The sequence below is a fragment of the Trematomus bernacchii genome, unplaced genomic scaffold, assembly GCF_902827165.1.
Source record: "Trematomus bernacchii unplaced genomic scaffold, fTreBer1.1, whole genome shotgun sequence".
NCBI classification, from domain to species: Eukaryota; Metazoa; Chordata; class Actinopteri; order Perciformes; family Nototheniidae; genus Trematomus; species Trematomus bernacchii.
In genome coordinates this window covers 4,013,056-4,035,664 of record NW_022987797.1, presented here as the reverse complement: position 1 = coordinate 4,035,664, position 22,609 = coordinate 4,013,056, and the positions used below count along the sequence as shown (strand labels likewise).

Below are 22,609 nucleotides of genomic sequence, written 5' to 3'. Positions count from 1 at the left end.
CTTTTTGACTGAAAGGGGAACATTTTGAGCCAACTGTTTATTTTGTTTTGTCTTGTTTGATCAGGTTTAGCAACCACAAAAGTCATGCATGCTTTTGTGAATTAGCCCCTCAGTTAATAATTGTGTAGATACTGACAACAGCAGCTAAGCTGCGCTCATATGATAGTTATTACATTTCCAAAGGTATAGCAGAATTTAACGCAATATTTAGATAAATCAACCACATCTTTAAAATCTGTTAACTTCTTTAGTAAAACAAATTCTCAAAACTAGAACTTTCAATAATATAATACATTGCATAGCTCCTAACCTTGACAATAAAACGAAATGCAAAATCAGAGCCGTTGGAACCAAAATATTCAATAACAATTCACAAAATTGGTATGTTATATCAAAGTTCAGTGGCCTGCTGTTCACATCTTTACCCAGTATCAGCATATAGTATGGTATGTACAGATACAGAAATTGTTGTTATCTGTACATCCCTAATTCTAAATATAATTCAAGCTTTAACACTATTTGAAGGTCCTAATAAAGACAAACACAAGCCTACTGCAGCAGTAACACCTGTGCTATCATAAACAAAATCAGACATTGTTTAACTGGCCGAAGCTGAACTGGTAGAAAGTGTCACAGTTCAAATTGAAAAACACACACACACACACACACACACACACACACACACACACACACACACACACACACACACACACACACACACACACACACACACACACACACACACACACACACACACACACACACACACACACACACACACACACACACACACACACACACACACACACACACACACACACACACACACACTGTTGGAGTAGAATACCTCTGCTACGCGCCGTTCGTTGGATGAGGCTGGATCTCTATTAAATTAAGAAAGGAATTGAAAACACCGGAATCAAAGTTATAACAAATTATCTGAGTTTACTTCTAGTAGGAAACCAAACACATATACAAGTTATACAGAGTACTCGAGTACTCCGGGCTTTTAGGTCTGTGATGCGAAGCGGATAAATGTGTCGGGATCAAACCAACTCATCAAACAAAAAGAAATTGGACTTCAGGTCTGTGATGCGAAGCGGATACAGATATCGGGATCAAACCACTCACCAAACCCAAAAGCAATTTTACACACACAAACATCAGTATTTCTATCTGTCTTTGGGGCGGAGATTTGTCGATTCTTCCTTCCCACTTTTCTCCCAAGCGAATTAGAGAGCCCCTGGGGAGGAGCTGTTTAAACTGACCACCTCCCCCAAGTGCCCTGACTGGCTGGATTCGCTTCTGGCCGGGGTCAATCAGAGTTTCGAACAGAGTGAGATCCCAAACCACACCAGGTCAAAAGTCAATGTTTATCTTTACCTTATCTTACTCTACATTCCTTTCCCAGGGGATATTTTCACCTAACCTTCCCTCCTTCCGACATTTAAACTCTTCTCCACTTATTTTACGATGTCTTTTAACGACTTAATGACCGCATCTGGCTTTTATGGATGATAAGAAGGATGTTGGTGTATTGAAACACAGAATCTCTGAGCCAGTGAATTTAAAAGTGAGAATAACATTCCTATTCTATATATAATTACCCAAACCGTTGTGATTACATAAAACAGTTCAAACAATACATGTTTACTTCAATACAGTGTAGAATCATATCTTCTTACTTCAATCCCTCTTTTGATCTCACCTCACGAGATCAACATATAGCATTTGAAACATTACCACTGTCAATTTTCTTCTTACTGTGTCTGTCCCAACATTTATATAAACCCATCAGAAGTTGGGATATAGAGCACTTTAAACCTTTAGGAACAGTCCACAACAACAACTTATTATGACAGTGGAAGGAGAATAAAATATGTCTAAAAAGCAAAGTCCTTGTCAGCTGAGTCATCTTTACTCTTCCCTCAATGGTGGAACTGATGAGTCTAACACACAATGAGCGGATACAAGGCACACAACAACAACCACATGTCACCAAAATGGCAATAAAAGTAGCCACAGAAATCAGAAAAGACATTATCATACTTTTCCCTCTTTTGGTAACACATAGTTCTGTAGAATAAAAAATACAAATCCCTTATATTGTGGGATATAAAAATAAAGTTGAAAGTTCCTCAAAAAAAAAAAATTGATTGTTCAGACAAAGTTCCACACCAGCTATATCAACCTGTTTCAGCGGGAAATGGAGTTCCCTGTGCCGTCTTGGTTTGCCATGTCTTCGTCCCCCCAGCCCGCTGACGGCGGCTTCTGGGGTGCCTGCTAGAGAGATGTGGCCTGATTGTCCTCCCCCGGCCCGCTGATGGCGGCTTCCGGGTCGATGCTGGAGAGATGTCCCGATCCTCCTCCTCCGGTCTGCTGATGGCGCCTCATGGGTCGACTGCCTTGACGAGAGCCAGATCTGTTCTGATGTCGTCTAGGGTCCTCGCGACGAGGGCCAACTCTTTCCTGATGTCGTCTAGGGTCCTCGCAGGTGTTTTTTCCCGACCGCACACTGGCTCCAGTGGTACCAGTTGTCTCCCTTTCCATCTGAGCGGACGGCATGGGAGGTCCCCTCCAACCAGACGTAATCTGCTGTGTTGGCCTTGTGTTTCTCGGGTCCCCCTTTTGACGTCAGCAGCCTGTGTGGAGAAGTCTCATACCAAGCCCTTAAGTTGCTGGAAATATGGTTTTGAAATCATCTTTTCTACTTCTTTAGTGTTTATTGGCGGCACCAACTAGACTGGAGTGTGGACAAGAGACTATGCAGAAAATAATAAACAAAAATAAAAAAAATTAAAATTAAAATTAAAAATTAAAAATTAAAAATAAAAAATTAAAAATTAAATTAAAAAATAGAACAAAAATAAAAATAAAACAAAAAAGGAACAAACTAACAAAACAAAAAATAACCAAAGCTAGATTATTTTAAATGTATCAATTTCTCTTAAAAGCAACAAATAAAACAAAACAAAAAATACCATAACTAGTATTTTTAAATTGATAAATTTCTCCTAAAAACGTAATAATCTCACATACATATTGTCTGATGTATATCCTATCCTTTTCCCCCTTTTACTGAAATAGAACGCCGTTAACGGTGTTCCTATTTTCAGAAATATCGAGCCTTATACATCAGTTATTTAATATCAGCTATATATTTATTATTACTATCACTTATATACCAGGCATTAAATGTCAGCCTTCTTCCATGATTGACCTCGTCTACATTATCTGACTTATATTGATACGTGTCTGTTTGTATTTATTTAATATACTGGGCAATTTATTGATAACTTTTTGAATCTCCCTCTTTTCTTAACAACTTGAGGTATGGCTATTTTGAAATCTGACTTGGTTAAGAGATGATTTGTTTATTGGTGAAAGGAACACTCTTCCCCTCAATGGTGTGGGGGTGGGTATTTAGGGAGAGTTCCTTACAATCTCCAGATCTTCCTCGCTGTGTTTAGGCCATAAAACCTTTTAATGGGCTCTGTGGTCTGTTCAGATTTAGATTTTCTTCCTCTCCAGAGGTCACGCCTGTCTTTGACCCTGTATGCTGCTTTGAGTCTGCAGCACCTCAGGACAGAGAAAGTGGGAGATCTCTTCCCAAAAGTGTAAGCTCCCTTTTGAGCAACATAGCTCCACATTTAACACTCCCTGACTTGTTTGTAAAGCGTTCTTTAAGGCCTGAATTGAGTCTTCCGTTGTGTAACGGAAAATCCCATTTCCAAAAAGGGTCAGTTTAATAGTCCTTATCATATTATCGCTCTGTGCTTGCATGCTAGGACCTATTGTCTTTGCCAGAGCTGCTGCTATTCTTTCTACATGTATTAGCTCCATATTAGCAGGGTTCACTAACATGGTTGGTTGATCCAGTTTAAGATTTTCAATATCTTCCATTACTATTTCCAACATTCCTTTTCCCTGAATATCAGGTCTAACAATGTGTTTTCTTTTAGGAGTATTAGATGGGATACTCATAAGTGGCATTTGTGAGCTATCATCTCCGTAGGGTGGAGGTAAAAAATCACACAGAGCTTTTCATACCTTATCACATCACAGTCAGGCAAATTTTTATTGTGCGATGTTTATTTCAACAGATAGCGTGACTTCCAGAAGTAGGCTTCTACAATCTCCTCACGGTGATTGCGACTTCAGGTCAAGAGTTAAAAACTCAGTCAACAAAATCTCTTTATCGTCACGTTTAATGAGCCTGATTATCCCCACAACAGTTTTGTGATGAGATACGGTCGTTCCAAATAATTAGTTGGAGGTCGCGTCTCTCTCCTCCTCTATCACCCACCATATAACAATTACAGACATTTTATACATTTAAAGCACCACGAAAGGTAACCGCATTAATCAATCTTATCATGATCTGCGGGGAATTTAACCCTTCTGTTTTTTACACCTCCGTAGTCTTCGTATTTAGTGAGTGAAGGGCCGGGACTTTTTACCCGCCTCTCTCAAACACTATCTTGCTCTAGGTCCAGGACTGAATACCCGACACTAAGCACTTAATCAAACTTTTCCAACTTGAATATGTATTGTATTTCCCACCGTGACTAAGAACACTGAGAACGCTGCTGACAACTCTAAATTTTTAGTATAATCAATCACAGATTTTTGATAATCAAAACAGGTGTCTGCTCACCTTTTGTATATGGCCATTGGTTTAGTTGTCACCAGTATCTCTGTGTCCTCCCCCTGGACTGGATTCTGTCCCCTGGCTGTCGGTGTCCCTTTCTAGAGATCAGCTCACAAACGTCGGGAGTCACCACTTGTTGGAGTAGAATACCTCTGCTACGCGCCGTTCGTTGGATGAGGCTGGATCTCTATTAAATTAAGAAAGGAATTGAAAACACCGGAATCAAAGTTATAACAAATTATCTGAGTTTACTTCTAGTAGGAAACCAAACACATATACAAGTTATACAGAGTACTCGAGCACTCCGGACTTTTAGATTTGTGATGCGATGCGGATAAAAGCGTCGGGACCAGACAAACTCATCAAACGAGAAGAAAGTGACTTCAAGTTTGTGATGCGATGCGGACACAGATATCGGAACCAACAAACTCACCAAACCCAAAAGCAATTTTACACACACAAACATCAGTATTTCTATCTGTCTTTGGGGCGGAGATTTGTCGATTCTTCCTTCCCACTTTTCTCCCAAGCGAATTAGAGAGCCCCTGGGGAGGAGCTGTTTAAACTGACCACCTCCCCCAAGTGCCCTGACTGACTGGATTCGCTTCTGGCCGGGGTCAATCAGAGTTTCGAACAGAGTGAGATCCCAAACCACACCAGGTCAAAAGTCAATGTTTATCTTTACCTTATCTTACTCTACATTCCTTTCCCAGGGGATATTTTCACCTAACCTTCCCTCCTTCCGACATTTAAACTCTTCTCCACTTATTTTACGATGTCTTTTAACGACTTAATGACCGCATCTGGCTTTTATGGATGATAAGAAGGATGTTGGTGTATTGAAACACAGAATCTCTGAGCCAGTGAATTTAAAAGTGAGAATAACATTCCTATTCTATATATAATTACCCAAACCGTTGTGAATACATAAAACAGTTCAAACAATACATGTTTACTTCAATACAGTGTAGAATCATATCTTCTTACTTCAACACACACACACACACACACACACACACACACACACACACACACACACACACACACACACACACACACACACACACACACACACACACACACACACACACACACACACACACACACACACACACACACACACACACACACACACACACACACACACACACACACACAATGTGACCCAGGTCTCCATTCTCCATCTGCAGCCCTGTGCTGGCTGGTTTTTCTTCCAGGTCCGATTGTTGAGAAGATCATTTCCAGCAACACCTGCAACAAAGAGGACCCCAACATGATTGCCATGGAGATATGTGATCAGCTGATGCCGCATTGCCATCGTCCAAACCTCTTCTGACTGAGTCTCGTGTTTCCGATGTTTCCAGAAACCCCTCAGTGAGGTAGAAGCTGTGGACTGTGCTTCTTAATTCAAACCCAGATGTATGCACAGACAATTTGATTTAAGAGGCCCTGTTATGCTGTGTTGGTTCCATAAATTTGAATTTCAGAACACTTTTTTCAGAACATAATATTACATGGGTCTAAAACAATCCTATGCAGCCACTACTGTCCGCTCTTCGCTTCCTGTCGTCCGAGGGGAGACGGGCACAGTGTGTGCATGCGACCTGCTGGCTGAGAGCCGCGTATGCGTGCTCTGGCCCCAGGCAGGATTCGCACATCGTGTGCTGGTCGTAACCCATAATGTATCCAGAGCCACATGAGGGACAATCTCTCACACAATTGCTGCTCATGATTGCTCTGTTAATGAAAGTGTCTCTTGTGCTTCAGTAACGGGGTGCTGAAGAAAAAGAGGGAGCAGATTGTCGGGCCTCCTTCCTATTTATACCGGAAGGGAGCCCGAGGGTGGGGCCCACCTTGCGGGCGGGCGTGGACTACAAGTGTTTCAGTGCTGCGCGGGTGCGCAGGGGGATTACCCAATAGCGATAGCCTTAGAGGGCGAAGCCATATACGAAATAGAACTGAGCTGTCCAACTATGACAACACTCCTTGAACATGCGCGCGCTATGTGAGAATCTGCCTTGGTACAAAGTAGCAGTGAAAACATGGTACGGAGTTTCATTGATTTGGGCATTCTCTCAATAAGCAAGTGGAATGGATTTCATTTGATAGTGAAGCACTGACACAGCGCTCTACAAAGTGCGGCGAGTGGATAGACCGATTCACAGACTTTCCGCATAGTAAAAGTGGGGGGGTCTAAACTAATCATTTGAAAAAGTGGGGGGGACTTGTCCCACCCTCATATAATGGCTGCGACGCCCATGATTAGACACCTTGTCTATGAATTCTGCAAGGGGGAAATTGACTTACAGGTGGAATAAGCTACAGAACTGCATGAAATAAGAATAATTAAAAATAATTAAAGCCCAGAACTCCAATTAAACGGTGTTCAATATAATCAGTACTCGTGTTTTCCTTAATTCGTATGCTTGTTATATTTTTTTATTTATCTTCCTGTGCTTGTGTCGTATATTAACGTAGCCCTATCACTCTTTTTTTATTGTATAACGCATCATTGAGTTTGGCTATCTTCAAGGCACCATGGTGAAAGAAAGCTTAAATTTAGATACGTACACTGTACAAAATATGTTGAAAATAACTGTAATTCTCCTTTATTTACTCTGTATATATTTATATCAATATTTGTGTTATTTAATTAAGTTAAAGTGTGCATGCAATGATTTTACTTGCACATTTTAATTGTATTTGTATTGCTTCTTTTGGCCAGTGGCAGTGCATATATTGAAAGATTTACAAAGTTCCAGTCGGTCCATCTATGATTCTATCACTTGTAGTACAGGCCTCCCACCACACGAGGTCGCCATCGGCGTGTCGGTCAACAGAAACACGGAAACTAGTTCAATGTTTATCAACGGCTACATCCTGTTGGTCACAGTTTCTGTTTTCCAACTGATCTGCAGCTGTTCATAGTTTAAAACGGTCTATATTTTGTCCGCAAAGATTTGTAGAATAAACCTCCCTTTGCAGTACATGTCGACCTGACGGTTCAAGAGACTTTACTCTGAAAGATCTGCCTGCACGTCCTGGTGGTTGTTCTGGCGGGCTCCAGGGTTAGCAAGTAACCGTTGGCCTGCTGCGAACAGCGATGACTGCAGACAGAGTTTCTCTTCCTGCGTATTGACTCAAACCAGAGGGTGTCTTTTCATCATGGCGAGTGAAAACAGCGAAACCAACGCAGTGAACGGAGATGAGACTGTTCCCTCATCCGAGACAAACGAGCATGACTATGCCCACGACTCCGCGGACGGTAACCTAACTTCCACGGAGGCGTCCTCCTCAGGTGCACCAGCTGCTAACGAGGCTGTCAGTGCAGAGAGCTTCACGACAGCGGCCGAACCTGAGCCCAGCTCCTTGGGGCAGCATACCCAGCCGGTGGAGCTTCCCGAACAGGCTGTTGGTGCGGAGGTGGACTGCCCCGGTGGAAACGATGTGGAGGCGTTTCCTCCAGCGAACACAGAAGAGGTATCCCATAAGACAGACCCATGTATACTGGCTGCTACGGCCTCGCCCGCTCTGCGAGTCGGTCGCCGTAGACCCAGGCGGCCCGAGGACAACAACTGCTCCGCCTGCCACTCTCAGTTCGAGCGGCAGGGCCGCAGCTTCAACCGGAGGGCGGTGTACACCTTCTCCACCCCGGAGACGGTGCAGTGGGCATTCCCGGGCGCCTCTGTGCACGAAAAGTCCTTCGTGTGTGAGACCTGCGCCCAGGTCATCAGGAGCAGCTGTAAACGCAGACAGAGTGGGAAGCGGACTCTGTGGGTGATGCCGCCTCAGACAAAACAGGTGTGGGATACATACAGATAAGAGTGGTATCTCCCATCATACATTCTGCAATGTATTTAGGCGAAGCCCCTCTCACTTCGGATGTCCCCCCTTAAAATGTGTATAGCAGTCAACCTCAATAGACACATAACGTTATTGTGTGAATTATGCCATTAATAACACATTTGAAGTTTAACATTTAAAAGATACATTTGCAAGTAAAAAAAGTTGCAGTTCGTCGTTGGAGAGTGGGTGAAACGGCTGACCTTCTAATTTTGTATTGCACTCACAAAAAATAGCTAGATAACTTGCTATCTAGTACGCAACATGCGGAAATGTAACATTTGTTGTACCTGGCGTGTTTCATCCTGCAACTCCCAGTCGCTCTATCAGCTGTAAAACAAGCAGGACCCATTGTGACCCTTGGTCTGTGGGCTACGATATGTTAACCATGGATGTGGTCGTGTTCCACACAAGAGAGATGCTGTATGAATCTTTGATGTTTTCTTTGTTTCTCCTTGGTGATGGTGACTGCAGTCAGACGTGAGGGACAAGAAGAAGAAAGGCCGCAGGATGGGGAAGAAGAGCAAAGCGGCCCTGCTGGTGAGCAAGTCCTGTTACAAGGCTGCCTTCAAAATGCTCTGGTCAGCCAAAGGTGCCCGAAAGCCAATGATGGATTTCTGGAGCAAACAGCTGAAAGAGGAGGTGAGGAGAGCAGCTACTAAAACCATCTATTATAACAAACACATTCTGCTTTAGGTCTCCAAAAGAAACATTTCACCAATGTTTGTTATAAGGGAGGCGCAGATACAGACCCTAGTCATTCTTTGGATTTGTCAATTTGCTTCAATTTATACACGTTTCACATGATGGCATTGCTGCACACAGCGGCACATGCACTTAAATCACACACACACATACACACACACACACACACACACACACACACACACACACACACACACATCATGGCCAAAACAAGGTTTTGAAAACAAGAAGGTCTTTTAACTTAGTGAGGGAAAAATGCTAATCCATGTTTTATTATGAACATAAAATGTAATCTAACTTTTCCATTAAAGAATCTTTACTATAATGATTGCACATACTTACGGCCCGTCCACACAGCAGCGTTAAAAAAATCTTCCAGCGCTTCTGCCCATTCACTTTGAATGGGGTGGCGTCACTTTGCCTCACTTTTCGCCGAACTGCATTGTGGGAAGCAGAACGGAGATTTCCAGGCATCTCAGGATTCAAAAGTTGAGCAATGTTCAACTTTTGAAGCTGAGGTGGAAGCGTCAGCCAATCAAATCCCGTTTATGCAAATCTGACAGTTCAAGCGCTAGCCAATCAAACCGCATGTAAGCTGGGAGAGACATACCGCAGGTCATTTCCTCATATTCCAAAAAATGGAGAAATTAATTATAGCGGTAGGGAATCACCCGGTGCTTTATGACCAGTTCCTATTTACCTACCGGGATACAAACCGGAGGAGCCAGGCATGGAGGGAGGTGGCAGAGACAGTGGTAGGTTTTCGCCTGTTTGGGGAGTTTATATCCAGTTTACTTCGGGCTTTTTTGCTTTGTATGTCGGGGGCGGGAGATTCATGTGATTGGTTGTTGGTCGCATTTCTCGCAAAAAATCCCCAAGCTTCAGATACGCCCACCTCCAAGATTTTTTTAACGCTGCTGTGTGGACGCTCCGTTACAATTATACTTCTTATAAAGATAGAACATTGTAATCAGCAGGTCAGGCTTTGCAAATTGTGCATCTCTAACTGTCATGTCACATGTCCTGATGTGTTTCCTGGTGGCGGTGCAGATGAAGGCGCTGACACGGCAGACGGATAATCCTTTCCATCAAAAAGTGACAAGCAGGAAGCCACTGTCATGCTTCCCCTGGCGGCGTTGTCTGACCTGGGCCCAGGAAAAGGCTCCCCTCGTCACCGCCTGCCTGACCTCACTGTTCCCCGACATCAACAGCCTCTCCAAGAGCAGCAAGTAAGTCTGAGAGGGGACCCGCCAGTGCTTAGTACACACACACACACAAACAAACAAACAAACAAACAAACAAACAAACAAACAAACAAACAAACAAACAAACAAACAAACAAACAAACAAACAAACAAACAAACAAACAAACAAGTTTAGGAATCCTGCTGGGTCATAACAGTACAAATGTCTTTGTTAAAAGTCTCATTGTTTGGTCAGCGATCTGATGAACACTTGTTCTGTTTGCTTGTGTGACAGCCAGATGTCGGAGGAACAGGCCCAGACGCTGCTGGAGCGACGGACCGTGGTGGCGCTCTCCCTCCCGCTCTTCACCAGGAACATCTGGAAGAACAACTTCCTGCAGGCCGCTCTGGGGGCCGAGCTCCGCCTGCAGGGCTGCTCCGGCTCCGCTCTTGACGCCCTGAACACGATGGGACTATGTCAGAACAAAGACACCGTCAGGTTACTGCTGCACAGGCTCCGAAACGGCAAGAAGTCGGTGAGTATTAATACGATTTTTACACAAACTCTTCTTGCAGCCAGACATTTATATGTTTGCACAATTTAAATGTCACAATGAAAACATAAATAAGGGAGCAAGAAGACAACACTGTGTCTAATATTAAAGGGGCCTTATTGCGCTTATTGGGGTTTTCCTTTTCCTGTAGTGTGCTATGTAGGTTTTTGTGTATGTAAATGGTCTGCAAAGACATAAAACCCAAAGTTCCCTCCAGAGGGAGTTTCAGGGGGAGAGCTCCAACCGATTGTACTTGATAGGCTAAGGGGCGGGATATCTCTAAGCAGTTGACCAATCAGAGCAGACTTTCAGGTACAAGCTAGAGCTGTGTGACCCAGACCAATCATCATATCCCTGTTAGGCTGAAAAGCAACACATGATAACTTTGGAAAAAATGAGATTCTCCCTAATTATAAAAAAATTGAATGTATCAGGGTTTCCGCTAGGATTTTTTCTTGCCTGTCAAGTGTCCGGAAATAATTTATTTTACCGGACAAATTTGAAACTTACCGGTCATGTTTCAATAATAAGAATAATAAGAATTGTGGAGCAGAGTTTCCGTTAGCAGGTAATTACTGGACTATGACCGGATATGCTGATGTTTAAACTCAGTTAATGGGGCTCATTTTTATATTGCTTCAGTTTATAATCGTAACAGATCGAAAAGTTCAGATTCATTCAATAAATGATGCGCTTCCCCAAACAACAAACAACATCATTATTACATTCAAACAAACTACTTATAGTAGATAAAGTACATTATTCAAAAGTTTACATTAACTTTGGATATTAACAACGGAAAAATAAACGGAGCCTCTCTTTTCCTCTCTCCCTCTTCTGTATCAGACTCATGCAGCTCGCTGATCCAGTAATGAGTGACCCGACAGTGAAGAATAAACATATTTATAACTAGTTTAGCTTGTTCCAGAGGTAGATAAAATAGTTAAGTGTTAACTTGAGGTGTGTGTTTTGCTCACCGGTCCGTCACAGCGACGGAGCTGCCGGTGATCGGAGCTGCGTGTCTCCGTCAGACTCAGCAGCTGATCTGATATCTCTCTCTCACGTCCGGTTAAACGCGTTTATGTCCATAATATCGATCAGATCCAGCTCTCCTGATCGGCCTTTATAGAGAGCATCGATCAAACTATTAAGAGTGAATATCGGCCGATAATGATCGGTGGCCGATCGATCGGAGCATCCCTAATTATTACCGGACATTTTGACCGGCAGGTTTTGAATTGACCGTTTTTTTATAAATTCTACCAGCTAAAAACCGGTAATTACCGGCTAACGGAAACCCAGATAAATATAACTTTATTTTTAACTATTTTAACAGGTTGCATAAAGATTATTTGTTTAAGCTTTTTTTGTTGGGAAGTACTAGAGTTCTTTTTTTAACTTTGTGCTGTGGTCCTGTCAGCCGACACAGAACGGACGACAGAGGATGAAGATGAAACTAGAGCAGATGAAGGGAGAACATATGATGGATGAGGAGGAGGAAGATGACATCGAGGAGGAGGAGGAGGAGGAAGAAGAAGAGGAGGAGAATAATGAGGAAGAAGAAGACGACGACGAGGAAGAGGAGGAAGAAATGGAGATGGCGGTGGAGGAGGTGGAAGTTGAAGAAGTGCAAGTGGGACTCCAAGAGGATGAAGAGGAGGAGGAGCAAGCAGTGGAGGAAAAGGTAGAGTTGGAAAAGAAGCGGAGGAAGAAGAAGGCGAAGAAGCAGAGAAAGGAGGAGAAGAGGAAGGAGAGGGGGAAACGAAGGGGGAAAGACAGGGACACGGAGGAAGAGTCAGATGATGAAGAGTCGGAGCAGAAGAAGAGGCGGGTGGTGGTGGTGAGGCTCGGCCTGCTGAAGGGACACTCAGAGGTCGGACGATCCGACCTATCAGCTCCCTGAGACTCTGCAGGCTCCGCCCAATAACTAAATAGACCCCACCTCTAATCAGAGAGCAGGACAGAAAAGTCCCTCCCTCTTCTCCGGGGGGTGTTGAAAGGGATTCTGGGAATTGGAAGAGGGCAGAAACTGTGGATGGAAACTAGCGAGAGCTTTACTTTATATTGTTATTTTGACGTTAAATCAATTTAAGGCAGAAAGGAGTTAATTTGATCTCAGAAAAGCCCCTGAAACACAAAATTGCTCCACTGAAAATAGGTCTAACAATAACAGAGCCACAGCTGATTAATCACAAGAGTTCCTGCTGCCGGTTTAAAGTCTCGGGTTAGCTGGATCTGAAAATCCACAAACGTTCTTATTTGTTCCATGATGGTAGCCAACTCAAATACATTTCCTCTCTAACATTTTGTCTACTTTGTCTCCTTCTAATATACTAAAACAGTACATTTTCAAATCTTAGAAAGGTTTCTGGACAGAGCTACACAATTTGACCCTAAACGTCGCGACATATGGAGTACTAGGTCCACTGGGGAGCAATTGTAAAAAGGCATGTTACAAGAGGATTTAGTCATTTCAGAAGAAACAGCCTCACAATTCATAATCGATCATAGGGCTGCAACTAACAATTATTACTCTAGACAATTCAATCAATCATTATCATACACTTTAAATCTCTTGTTCAGTCAGCCCAGAATCCACAGATATTTAATTTAAAATAAAATAAAATAAAGAAAGATATCCATATTTGAGAAGCTGGAAAAAACCTGTTCTGCCATGTAAAGTTTTTATTCTTTTGATCGATAATTCGTTGCAGCTCTGATTACAAACTTCTATATTGAGATAATGAAGTCAAAGAAATCTCAAAGAAAACATAGTTACATTTTGAGAACAAAGTTTCGATTATTTTAAGATATTAGAAGTTCTTTAAATTGTCTGTTAACTTCACACTCAACAACATATTACACTACTAATAAGAGGCTGACATTCTTGAAAAAGGTGTACGTGAGTTTTTCCATAATATTTAGTACCAAAATGCCAGTTTTTCTTTTACCCCACATCATTTAACCTTTGGTGAAACTCCACCGGGACAGAATGGTTCATTAGAGAGCATGATGCGAAGAATAAGCCCCACGTTGTTTCTTCAGGTGAGCTGAGAGCCTTGAAAGAAAGCCACCAGCCACCAACAAATCTCTGAATGTTTCACTGTCTGACCGGTATGCTGCAGATTACCGACCCGCAGCAGAAGTCTGTTTGTCACCTGTCAATGTTCTGAACTGGTGGGCTGTTTCTGTGTATAGGATCAAGCTGTGCGTTTGTTAAACGGAGGGAAAAAGGCCCTGGAATACGTTGATTTCTGAACCCTAACCCTGTTGGCTGTAGTAAACCCATCAGAACAGAATCATGGCTTCAGTTTCTTGTTTGAAGCACGCTCAGGCTTCACATCAAATATGTATGATTACAAAGGCTGCAACGAGATTACTTTTTATTACACATTTATTCTGCTGGTGGTTTCTAGATAAATCTTTTTCTTAGTCCATGGTCGTTAAATGTATATATTTTTTTATTTCAAATCACATTTTACTTTATATGACATAAAACATAAAAATCTAAATTTTTGAGAAAAAACAGCATTTCCTGACATTTCTCCATGAAACTGCTCAATTGCTGATCAAAAAAGGTGGCTATTATTTTCCTGTTGTCGATAAGAGAACAATTTGTTGCAGCTCTATGTTACAGTCAGTCATGTGAGGGTTAAAAATACTGTTCATTGACCATATTAACATTACATTACTATAAAAAAGACTTGGCTAATGGTGTCCATATGTTTGATTGTCAGACATTAGATTATTTTGATGTTCAACAGAATGCTGTTGGCAAATCGGTTATTACATGAGCACAGAACGAGTTAAAAATGATGTTAAGAAATCAAAGAATATTCATTTTCTCCAAATATTTTTTTCTTTAACTTAAAGTTTGGACGTTAGTCAGGATAAAAAAAACGAACATTTTCCTTTTAAACTTTATTTCATGGTCTTTGATTTTGTCACCATTATAAAGAAAGTTCTATGTAATAAGATTATAGTTAAAGTGGAAACTGGGGAATTTCAAATAATTGCGTTATTTTCATATGATTAATACTTTATTACATAGTTATTTCCAGGACATCATAACTCCTTAAGGGACCCATACAATAAAGTAAAATGTAGGTTTTCTGTGGAGTTCACTGAATATTTCCACCATAAAGCAAAAAAGCGCAGCTGGACATTTCTCTCCTGGTTAGAATCTGGTTGAGTTAACGTTTCTGTAAATCGCTACCGTTTTATAGTTTGATTTAAAACAAATGGTTTGGTTTGGTTTCTTAGCTTCTAAAAACCATTTATTTGTTATGTTTGAGTCGAAGAAGACTGATGAATGTGTTTTCTGACTGTGGGTGTGATGTTCAGCGAGTCTGATGCAGGACTGTACCTTTGTCAATAAAATTGATAAAGGCTTGTCTTGTCTCTGTTGGTTACTGAATTATTGCTGCAGATTTGCAGCTTTCATTGAACAAATAATGTTATTGTTTTTTAAATTACTATTGATATTATATTTCTAATATTTTATTAAATATTTCCTAGTGAACATTTCTTAACTAACATCCAAATATGTATCTAATAGACTAAAATCCAATAAGAGGTGTGTCCGTTTCCAGTGTAGTATTGTGTGTGTGTGAAATGGCAGCAAATTAAATGTCAATAAAAACTCCTGAAGTTGAATAATTATATGTATAATGATGTATTATCCTGTGTGTGTATTCATTTAGTAATAGTAGCAGGTCAGTCTTCTACAGTGTTTTTTTACTTATTCTGTATGTTTTAATATTGTGTATTTTATATTGTGAACTCTATAGATACAGTATATATCTTTTGTTAAAATGTAAATTATTACTGTTTGTAACAAAAAAATGCTAATTTGGGATCAATTAAGTATATCTGATCTAAATTGATTTTACCTAATTATTTAGTATTAAGCAGTATTTTTGTTGAGCCTCTGAAATGTCATCTTTATGCAGGACAAGTTCTAGCCATTAATTGAAATTGAATAAAGCCCCAATGTTGAGGGGCTGCTGCTGACGAAGAAATAACAGTTTGACAAACGATAGCAGAGTACGACAAGGATCTTTCTCGACTAAAAGATGAGAACCAGCGATGACGGGCGCTCCTTGACGCTGTTTATGTCCAGATACACGGAGCAGGTAAGTTCTGTCATTGCTCTATTATCACTTTAAATATTCAATTCCTTTACTTTAGTTAACATATTAATACTAGACTGACGTATACAGTACATATAGAATCTAGATGTACTTGTGCCTTGAGTACTTTCATTGTATTTCTACTTTTCACTTCTACTCCTGATCCTTTAAGAAGCCCATATACAGTATAGCCCAGAAAGTCCACATTGATCATCTGCTGTTTTCATATCTTGGATAAACTCTTCTGTCACGTGAAGGGAAGCAAGGTGGACCTTAATGCATGGGTGTGCAGGGAACAGGAGCTTTTAACATAATTCATTAGTTTTCAAATGTAATCCAGGCAAGAGAAACAGAACAGAATTTACGTTACACGACATACAAGCATTCAACAATGACTAAACAGAAAAGCAGGAATAGTGCAGGAACACGGGAGGTCAGGTGGTTTCAGGACTAATGGGAAACAAGGTGGAATTTATGAGGCCAGGGGCCTCATTTATAACGCCTTGCGTAGGATTGACGTAGGAAGGTTGCTTACGTAGTACAAAGCACAAAAATAGGTACATAAATGTTCCGCCATTTTCCGATTCACAAAACATTGCGTACCGGCGAGGGAAGTGCGTACGGCACTCCCTACGCCTGTTTCCCTTTATAAATCACAATCGACTCGTAACGCCCATATTTGCCTATACATAGTCAAAGAAACGCCCATTCATTCATTCATTCTGACTGACTGCATGAAGAAGATCGCAGGAAATTACGATAGAACAGCTAAAAAAGACATCTCGCACCGTGTCAGATTTTGGTTATTTTGGGGAGGTGGAGATAAATCATATTGTTTGGTGGATGCAGTTTGAACCAGAGTAGCAGCATGGAGGTCGGATCGTCACCAAAATAAATAAATAAGTGGTCCGAAAAAAGTTAATGACAAAAAAAATACACATAACCTTCCTCAGGCAGTGTGTTTGTACCGGGGACAGGAGACACCCCCTTGATGAGAAACTAAGAAATGATCGGGGAATCCCTCCGGAGTGGAGTCATGACGACTGGATCTGAATTATTTTGTTGTATTTGGTGGTTTGTGTTCCAGCTGTCGATCAGCAACTATATATCCATAATCCACCAGTTAAAGGAAATACAATGTGTTGTGTTATATTAGCTGCACAATTTACCACGGTGTTCTTAGTTTCCATACCTCCTGTGTTTTACGAGCGACTTATCAAGTCTTGGCAAACGGCATACACGATTAAACGTGATAGTATATAAAACCATGCTCGTATCTACAACCTATAGAAATGCAAAACGGCGTCAGTTTAGACGTTATTCTGTCCTCCTGCTTACCGCATCATGTATGAGAAAACATTTCATAACATTAACACAACATATTCGAGGTGGTTTTAAATAGCATATCCGTATTTATTTATTTCTCCAAGTTATGTTTTTTTGTGCACTGAGGAGTCTCAAACAGGCGTTTGTTTAATCATTTTAAGATTGGCTTTAATCAATGTTTGAAAATGAATTCTTCATATTTGATAAATGAGAGGTAACATTTTATTTATGGTATTATTTCCACATATTTCTCTCCATTCTTCCTTCTGCCAACGGTGTCGCAGTTTCTCGTCTCTCCCGTTTGTGTGCTTAGTGCGTACGCATGGGTTAGAGTTTGCGTGGAGGACAGCACATTTTCCCGTCAAGTTAGTATTTTATAAATCGCAAACATTGCGTAGAAACTGGCGTACGCCATTTTTTGAGCGTATATCCCTTTATAAATGAGGCCCCAGGAAAGGACAATCCTAACAGGCGGGAAAGCACAAAAAGACATAAAGTAAAAACAGACATGACACAGACTGGGAACATTTCAAAAATAAAAAAGGAAACAGTTAAACTAAAAACTAGGGTCATGACAAATAGTCTGATAAATTCAGAGAATGACATACATTTAATAATGCAGCTTTTAAAACCATGAGACGACACAATAGGATATTCTGATATCCATAATCTAAGAAATGATTTAGTCGCATAAATATAATTTTGATATATTGCCCAGGCCTAGACAATATACACACACGTATGCAACATCCTCACAATATCGATAGCAAGGTATTTGAACCAAAATATGATATTAGATTTTTCTGCATATCGCCCAGTCGTAATTTCATAATTCTCCCCCTGCACATTCAAGAGGAAGAACCATGGAGCATGCAGGGTGGAGAACAGCTAAAAGGGACAGAAGAAGCTGATATTAAAATGACTTCTGTGAAAACTGAGGGCGAGGAAGAAGACAAAGCTCTATCCTCACAGTTCAAAGTCCAAACGGAGGAGAACAGAGAGGCAGAGCGTTTGAAAACAGAAGCTGATGGAGAGGATTGTGAGACTGGGTTAGAGACTGACGACAGATTGGGTGGCAACAGAAACAAGTCAGTCAGGCTCAGAGCTTCTGCAAACCATGTAACGATTGAAAAACATCAGCTATCTCTGAATGTGCTCTCAGATTTGAACATGATGACACAAACAAACTGGAATCCACACGGGAGAAACCCTTTGGTTGTTACTTTTGTGGTTAAATCATTTGCAAAACAGTTTGCTTTGAACTGACAATGAAAAGTTCATTAAAATGGAGACCCTTCAGCTGCTTTTAAATCCAAAGGAGATGTTGTGATGCACATGAGGGACCAACCGGAGGAGAAAACATTTAGCTGTTAAGTTTGTAGCAAAGCTTTCACAACGCCTGGAAATCGGAAAAAACACTCAATGGAATACACTGGTGAGAAACAATTGAGTTGTTTTCGCTTCGTAGTAAAAGATTCCCACAGAAGCATTATCTGATAAATCTTGATGATCCACGCGGGGTTGAAGGTATTAAGTTGTTCGGTTTGTAATAAAAGATTAACGATAAATCTAAATCTGACCCAACAACTGGTTCAGCACACCGGGGAGAAACAATTTAGCTGCAAAGTTTTTGGTAAAAGTTTCACTGTGTATTTTGTTGTCAAAAGACACGTGTGCTTGTGGAGAATGTTTTCCCTGGCAGGGTTAAAGTACCAAGGGCAGGACTTGTTCCATGATGCTGGGATTAGTCGGCATAACACAGGACGTTGACATGCTGAAATCTATTTTTAACATGACAGGTTTAAAAATTAAAATAAACGGTATTGTATTGTTTTGCAAAAGTTAGTTTGCCTTCAATTTTACATTTGAATAATTATGACTTTCTTTTTCCTCTTTTACTCATGTTGCACTTTCATTAAAATGCAGAACTTAGTGTTACTGCTCTTTTATAAATCGTTCTAAGGGCTTCAATATTAATTTTTTTGTATGATATTGGAGTTGCTAGTTACAGCAGTTTTGCACTTAAATATTTCTTCTTTTTTGTTGTTCACGGCATCTTTGTTGCAGAAGTCGAGTAAACTTCATTATGGAGATAATCATTATCATTCTCACATGAGACACTTTAAGTGATTCAAGTACGTTTTGGTGCCATTCTAAGAGTGTTATGAATAATTTAAGGAATTGCCGGTATAATAATACATTTACTCCATTTAAAAATGTATATACAATTTTTTTGTGTCTAAAACGATAAGAGACGTGTATTTTTAATTAAGGTAATGTTTAATTTGATCTCATGTAATACATTACATTACATTTCATTTAGCTGACGCTTTTATCCAAAGCGACTTACAATAAGTGCATTCGACCAAGAAGATACAAACTTGAAGAAAACAGAATCATATAAGTACATCAGGTTTCATAGAGCTAAAACATTTCAAGTGCTACTCAACTGGCTTTAGATAAGCCAGTCCTTTATTAGTATATAAGTGCTTAGTTAGTATATGAGTGCTTAGTTAGTATATAAGTGCTTTGTTAGTAATTCTATCGCTCGAAGTGGAGTCGAAAGAGATGAGTTTTCAGTCTGCGCCGGAAGATGTGTAAGCTTTCTGCTGTCCTGATGTCAATGGGGAGCTCATTCCACCATTTTGGAGCCAGGATAGCAAACCGACGTGTTTTTGCTGATGGGAACTTGGGTCCCCCTCGCAGTGCTGGTGCAGCGAGCCGTTTGGCTGATGCAGAGCGGAGTGCACGTGCTGGGGTGTACAGTTTAACCATGTCCTGGATGTAGGAAGGGCCAGATCCATTCGCAGCATGGTACGCAAGTACCAGTGTCTTGAAGTGGATTCTAGCAGTTACTGGAAGCCAGTGAAGGGAGCGGAGGAGCGGTGTGGTGTGGGAAAATGTTGGAAGGTTGAAGACCAGACGAGCTGCTGCATTCTGGATGAGCTGTGGCTCAGTGGATTAGTGCGCTGATCTCAGAATCAGAGGATAACAAGTTCGAGTCCCACTGCAGTCAGCATGTCGTTGTGTCCCTGGGCAAGACACTTCACCCCAAATTGCTCCTGTGGGGATTGCCCACAGTACTGAATGTATGTAAGTCGCTTTGGATAAAAGCATCTAACAAGTTAAATGTAATGTAATGAGCGGCAGAGGTCGGATGGCACATGCAGGTAGACCAGCCAGGAGGGAGTTGACGAGAGCCTGGACCAGAAGTTGCGTCGCTTTCTGGGTCAGGAGGGGACGTATCCTCCTGATGTTGTGTATCTGTAGCAGCGGGTTGTTGCAGCAATGTTTGCAGTGAAGGACAGTTTGTTATCTAGGGTCAAACCCAGATTCCTTGCAGTCTGAGTCGGGGAAACAACAGAGGGGCCGATGTTGATTGTTAGGTCAAGAGTGGGACAATCTTTTCCCGGAAGAAAAAGCAGTTCAGTCTTGTCAAGGTTGAGCTTGAGGTGGTGAGACATCCACTGAGAGATGTCTGCTAGACAAGCAGAGATGCGTGCGACGACCTGGGTTTCAGAACGGGGAAAAGACTAAATGAATTGAGTGTCGTCAGCGTAGCAATGGTATGAAAAACCATGCGGGCTAATGACAGATCCGAGCGAGTTTGTGTACAGAGAGAAGAGGAGGGGACTGAGGACAGAGCCCTGAGGGACCCGTGTAGATAATTGACAAGGGTCGGACTTGGACCCTCTCCAAGTTACCCTGTAGGTGTTGTCTTTGAGGTAGGAGGTGAGGAGGGAAAGTGCAGAGCCTGAAACTCAAAGTTCTTGGAGAGTGCGAAGGAGGATCTGATGGTTCACCGTGTCGAATCCAGCAGACGGGTCCAAAAGGATGATGACAGAGGAGAGGGAGGCTGCTTTAGCCGTGTGCAGTTCCTCAGAGACAGCGAGGAGAGCAGTTTCTGTGGAGTGACCAGCCTTGAAACCAGACTGGTGCGGATCAAGAAGGTTGTTCTGATGGAGATAACAGGAGAGTTGTTTAAAGACAGCGCGTTTTAGACAGGAACGGGAGGAGAGAGACAGGCCTGTAGTCTATAACATCGGACGGGTTGAGAGTGGGTTTCTTTAGGAGAGGGTTTACTCTTGCCTCCTTGAGACTGTTTGGAAAGTGACCAGAAGTTAGAGAAGTGTTGATGAGATGGGTGAGAAACGGTAGAATATCAGGAGCGATAGTCTGAAGGAGGTTTGAGGGGATAGGGTCCAGAGGACAGGTGGTAGGACGGGCAGAGGTAATGAGGGTAAGAACCTCACTTGGAGAGAGAGGGGAAAAGGAGGTTAGTGTGTGGGTGAAAGCTGGGTCTGGTGACCCAGTGGTGAGTAAAGGTGGGTCTGGTGACCCAGCGGTGAGTAAAGGTGGGTCTGGAGACCCAGCGGTGAGTAAAGGTGGGTCTGGTGACCCAGCGGTGAGTAAAGGTGGGTCTGGAGACCCAGCGGTGAGTAAAGGTGAGTCGGAAAATGAAGAGCGAATGTCATCAACCTTTTCTTCAAAGTAGTTAACAAAGTCGCTTGGAAGAAGGGAGGAGGGGGAAGGGGCTTTGGGGGGGTCAATGAGGGTGGAGAAGATAGAGAATAGTTTTTTGGGGTTGGAATAGGAAGAATGGATCTTATCTTGAAAGAAAGTGCTTTTTGCCTGAGAGATCGAAGCCGAGAAAGAGGAGAGGAGAGATTGATAGAGTAGGAGGTTGTCAGGGTGTTTGGATTTCCATCCTTTCCGCTCAGCTGCCCGAAGGATGGTTCTATTAGCACGCAGTGCGTCATTTAGCCAGGGAGCAGGAGGGGACTGACGAGCCTGCCGAGATGTGAGAGAACAGAGAGAGTCCAGAGAGGATGAAAGAGTAGAGAGGAGAGTTTCTGCAGCAGAGTTAATAGGTAGGTAGGCCTACCACTTTGCACATACGTTAGTGTAACAGATGTATTTTTTATCCACTTATTCTTTTTAGATCTTTAGTTATCAGGGAAACAACTTCAGGTATTCCCAACACCAAACTCTTGTGCGGTTTCTAGAAAAAAATTGTTTATTTCCCTTTTGAGTCTTATTTTCTGTACTTTTGCCATCATACTATCTGTCAGTTATAATAAATAAATGTTGCCTAGTTAATACAATAAATTTGTGAACAATGTGACGTTGCTAAAAAAGAAAAATACTGCTCTAAAACACTTTATGCAATCTTAAAGATGAATGCATGAAAACCAGAAAGAATGAAGCAGCATG

General features: G+C 41.6%; 2 protein-coding genes across 3 annotated transcripts in view; one reads left to right on the top strand and one right to left on the bottom strand.

Annotated features, from left to right (window-relative positions):
- kctd6a (potassium channel tetramerization domain containing 6a) overlaps nucleotides 1-6,146 on the bottom strand; it is a 43,836-nt gene extending 37,690 nt beyond the window's left edge. Inside the window, 1 exon segment of the mRNA XM_034149872.1 lies at nucleotides 5,809-6,146. Coding sequence (XP_034005763.1) covers nucleotides 5,809-5,835 — 27 coding nt within the window. The 5' untranslated portion in view covers nucleotides 5,836-6,146.
- Nucleotides 6,147-7,440: 1,294 nt separating this feature from the next.
- On the top strand, nucleotides 7,441-15,599 carry LOC117497885 (bromo and FHA domain-containing protein DDB_G0267958-like). Of its 2 annotated transcripts, none has more exons than XM_034149918.1 (5): nucleotides 7,441-8,452; nucleotides 8,969-9,136; nucleotides 10,250-10,428; nucleotides 10,679-10,919; nucleotides 12,367-15,599. In XM_034149918.1, exons 1-5 carry the CDS (start codon nucleotides 7,817-7,819, stop codon nucleotides 12,838-12,840), a joined length of 1,698 nt encoding a protein of 565 aa, XP_034005809.1. In that variant the 5' UTR covers nucleotides 7,441-7,816; the 3' UTR covers nucleotides 12,841-15,599. The 2 variants fall into 2 exon arrangements, with proteins under 2 accessions (XP_034005809.1, XP_034005808.1); XM_034149917.1 differs by having other exon boundaries at nucleotides 7,817-8,452; nucleotides 12,358-15,599.
- Nucleotides 15,600-22,609: the final 7,010 nt, after the last annotated feature.

What these genes read in the sequence shown, in the direction of transcription:
- LOC117497885 (XM_034149917.1), top strand. Translation starts at nt 7,817, where the DNA reads ATGGCGAGTGAAAACAGCGAAACCAACGCAGTGAACGGAGATGAGACT. An exon ending in TGCCGCCTCAGACAAAACAG is followed by an intron (nt 8,453 to 8,968) that starts GTGTGGGATACA and finishes TGGTGACTGCAG; the next exon opens with TCAGACGTGAGGGACAAGAA. An exon ending in GCAAACAGCTGAAAGAGGAG is followed by an intron (nt 9,137 to 10,249) that starts GTGAGGAGAGCA and finishes GTGGCGGTGCAG; the next exon opens with ATGAAGGCGCTGACACGGCA.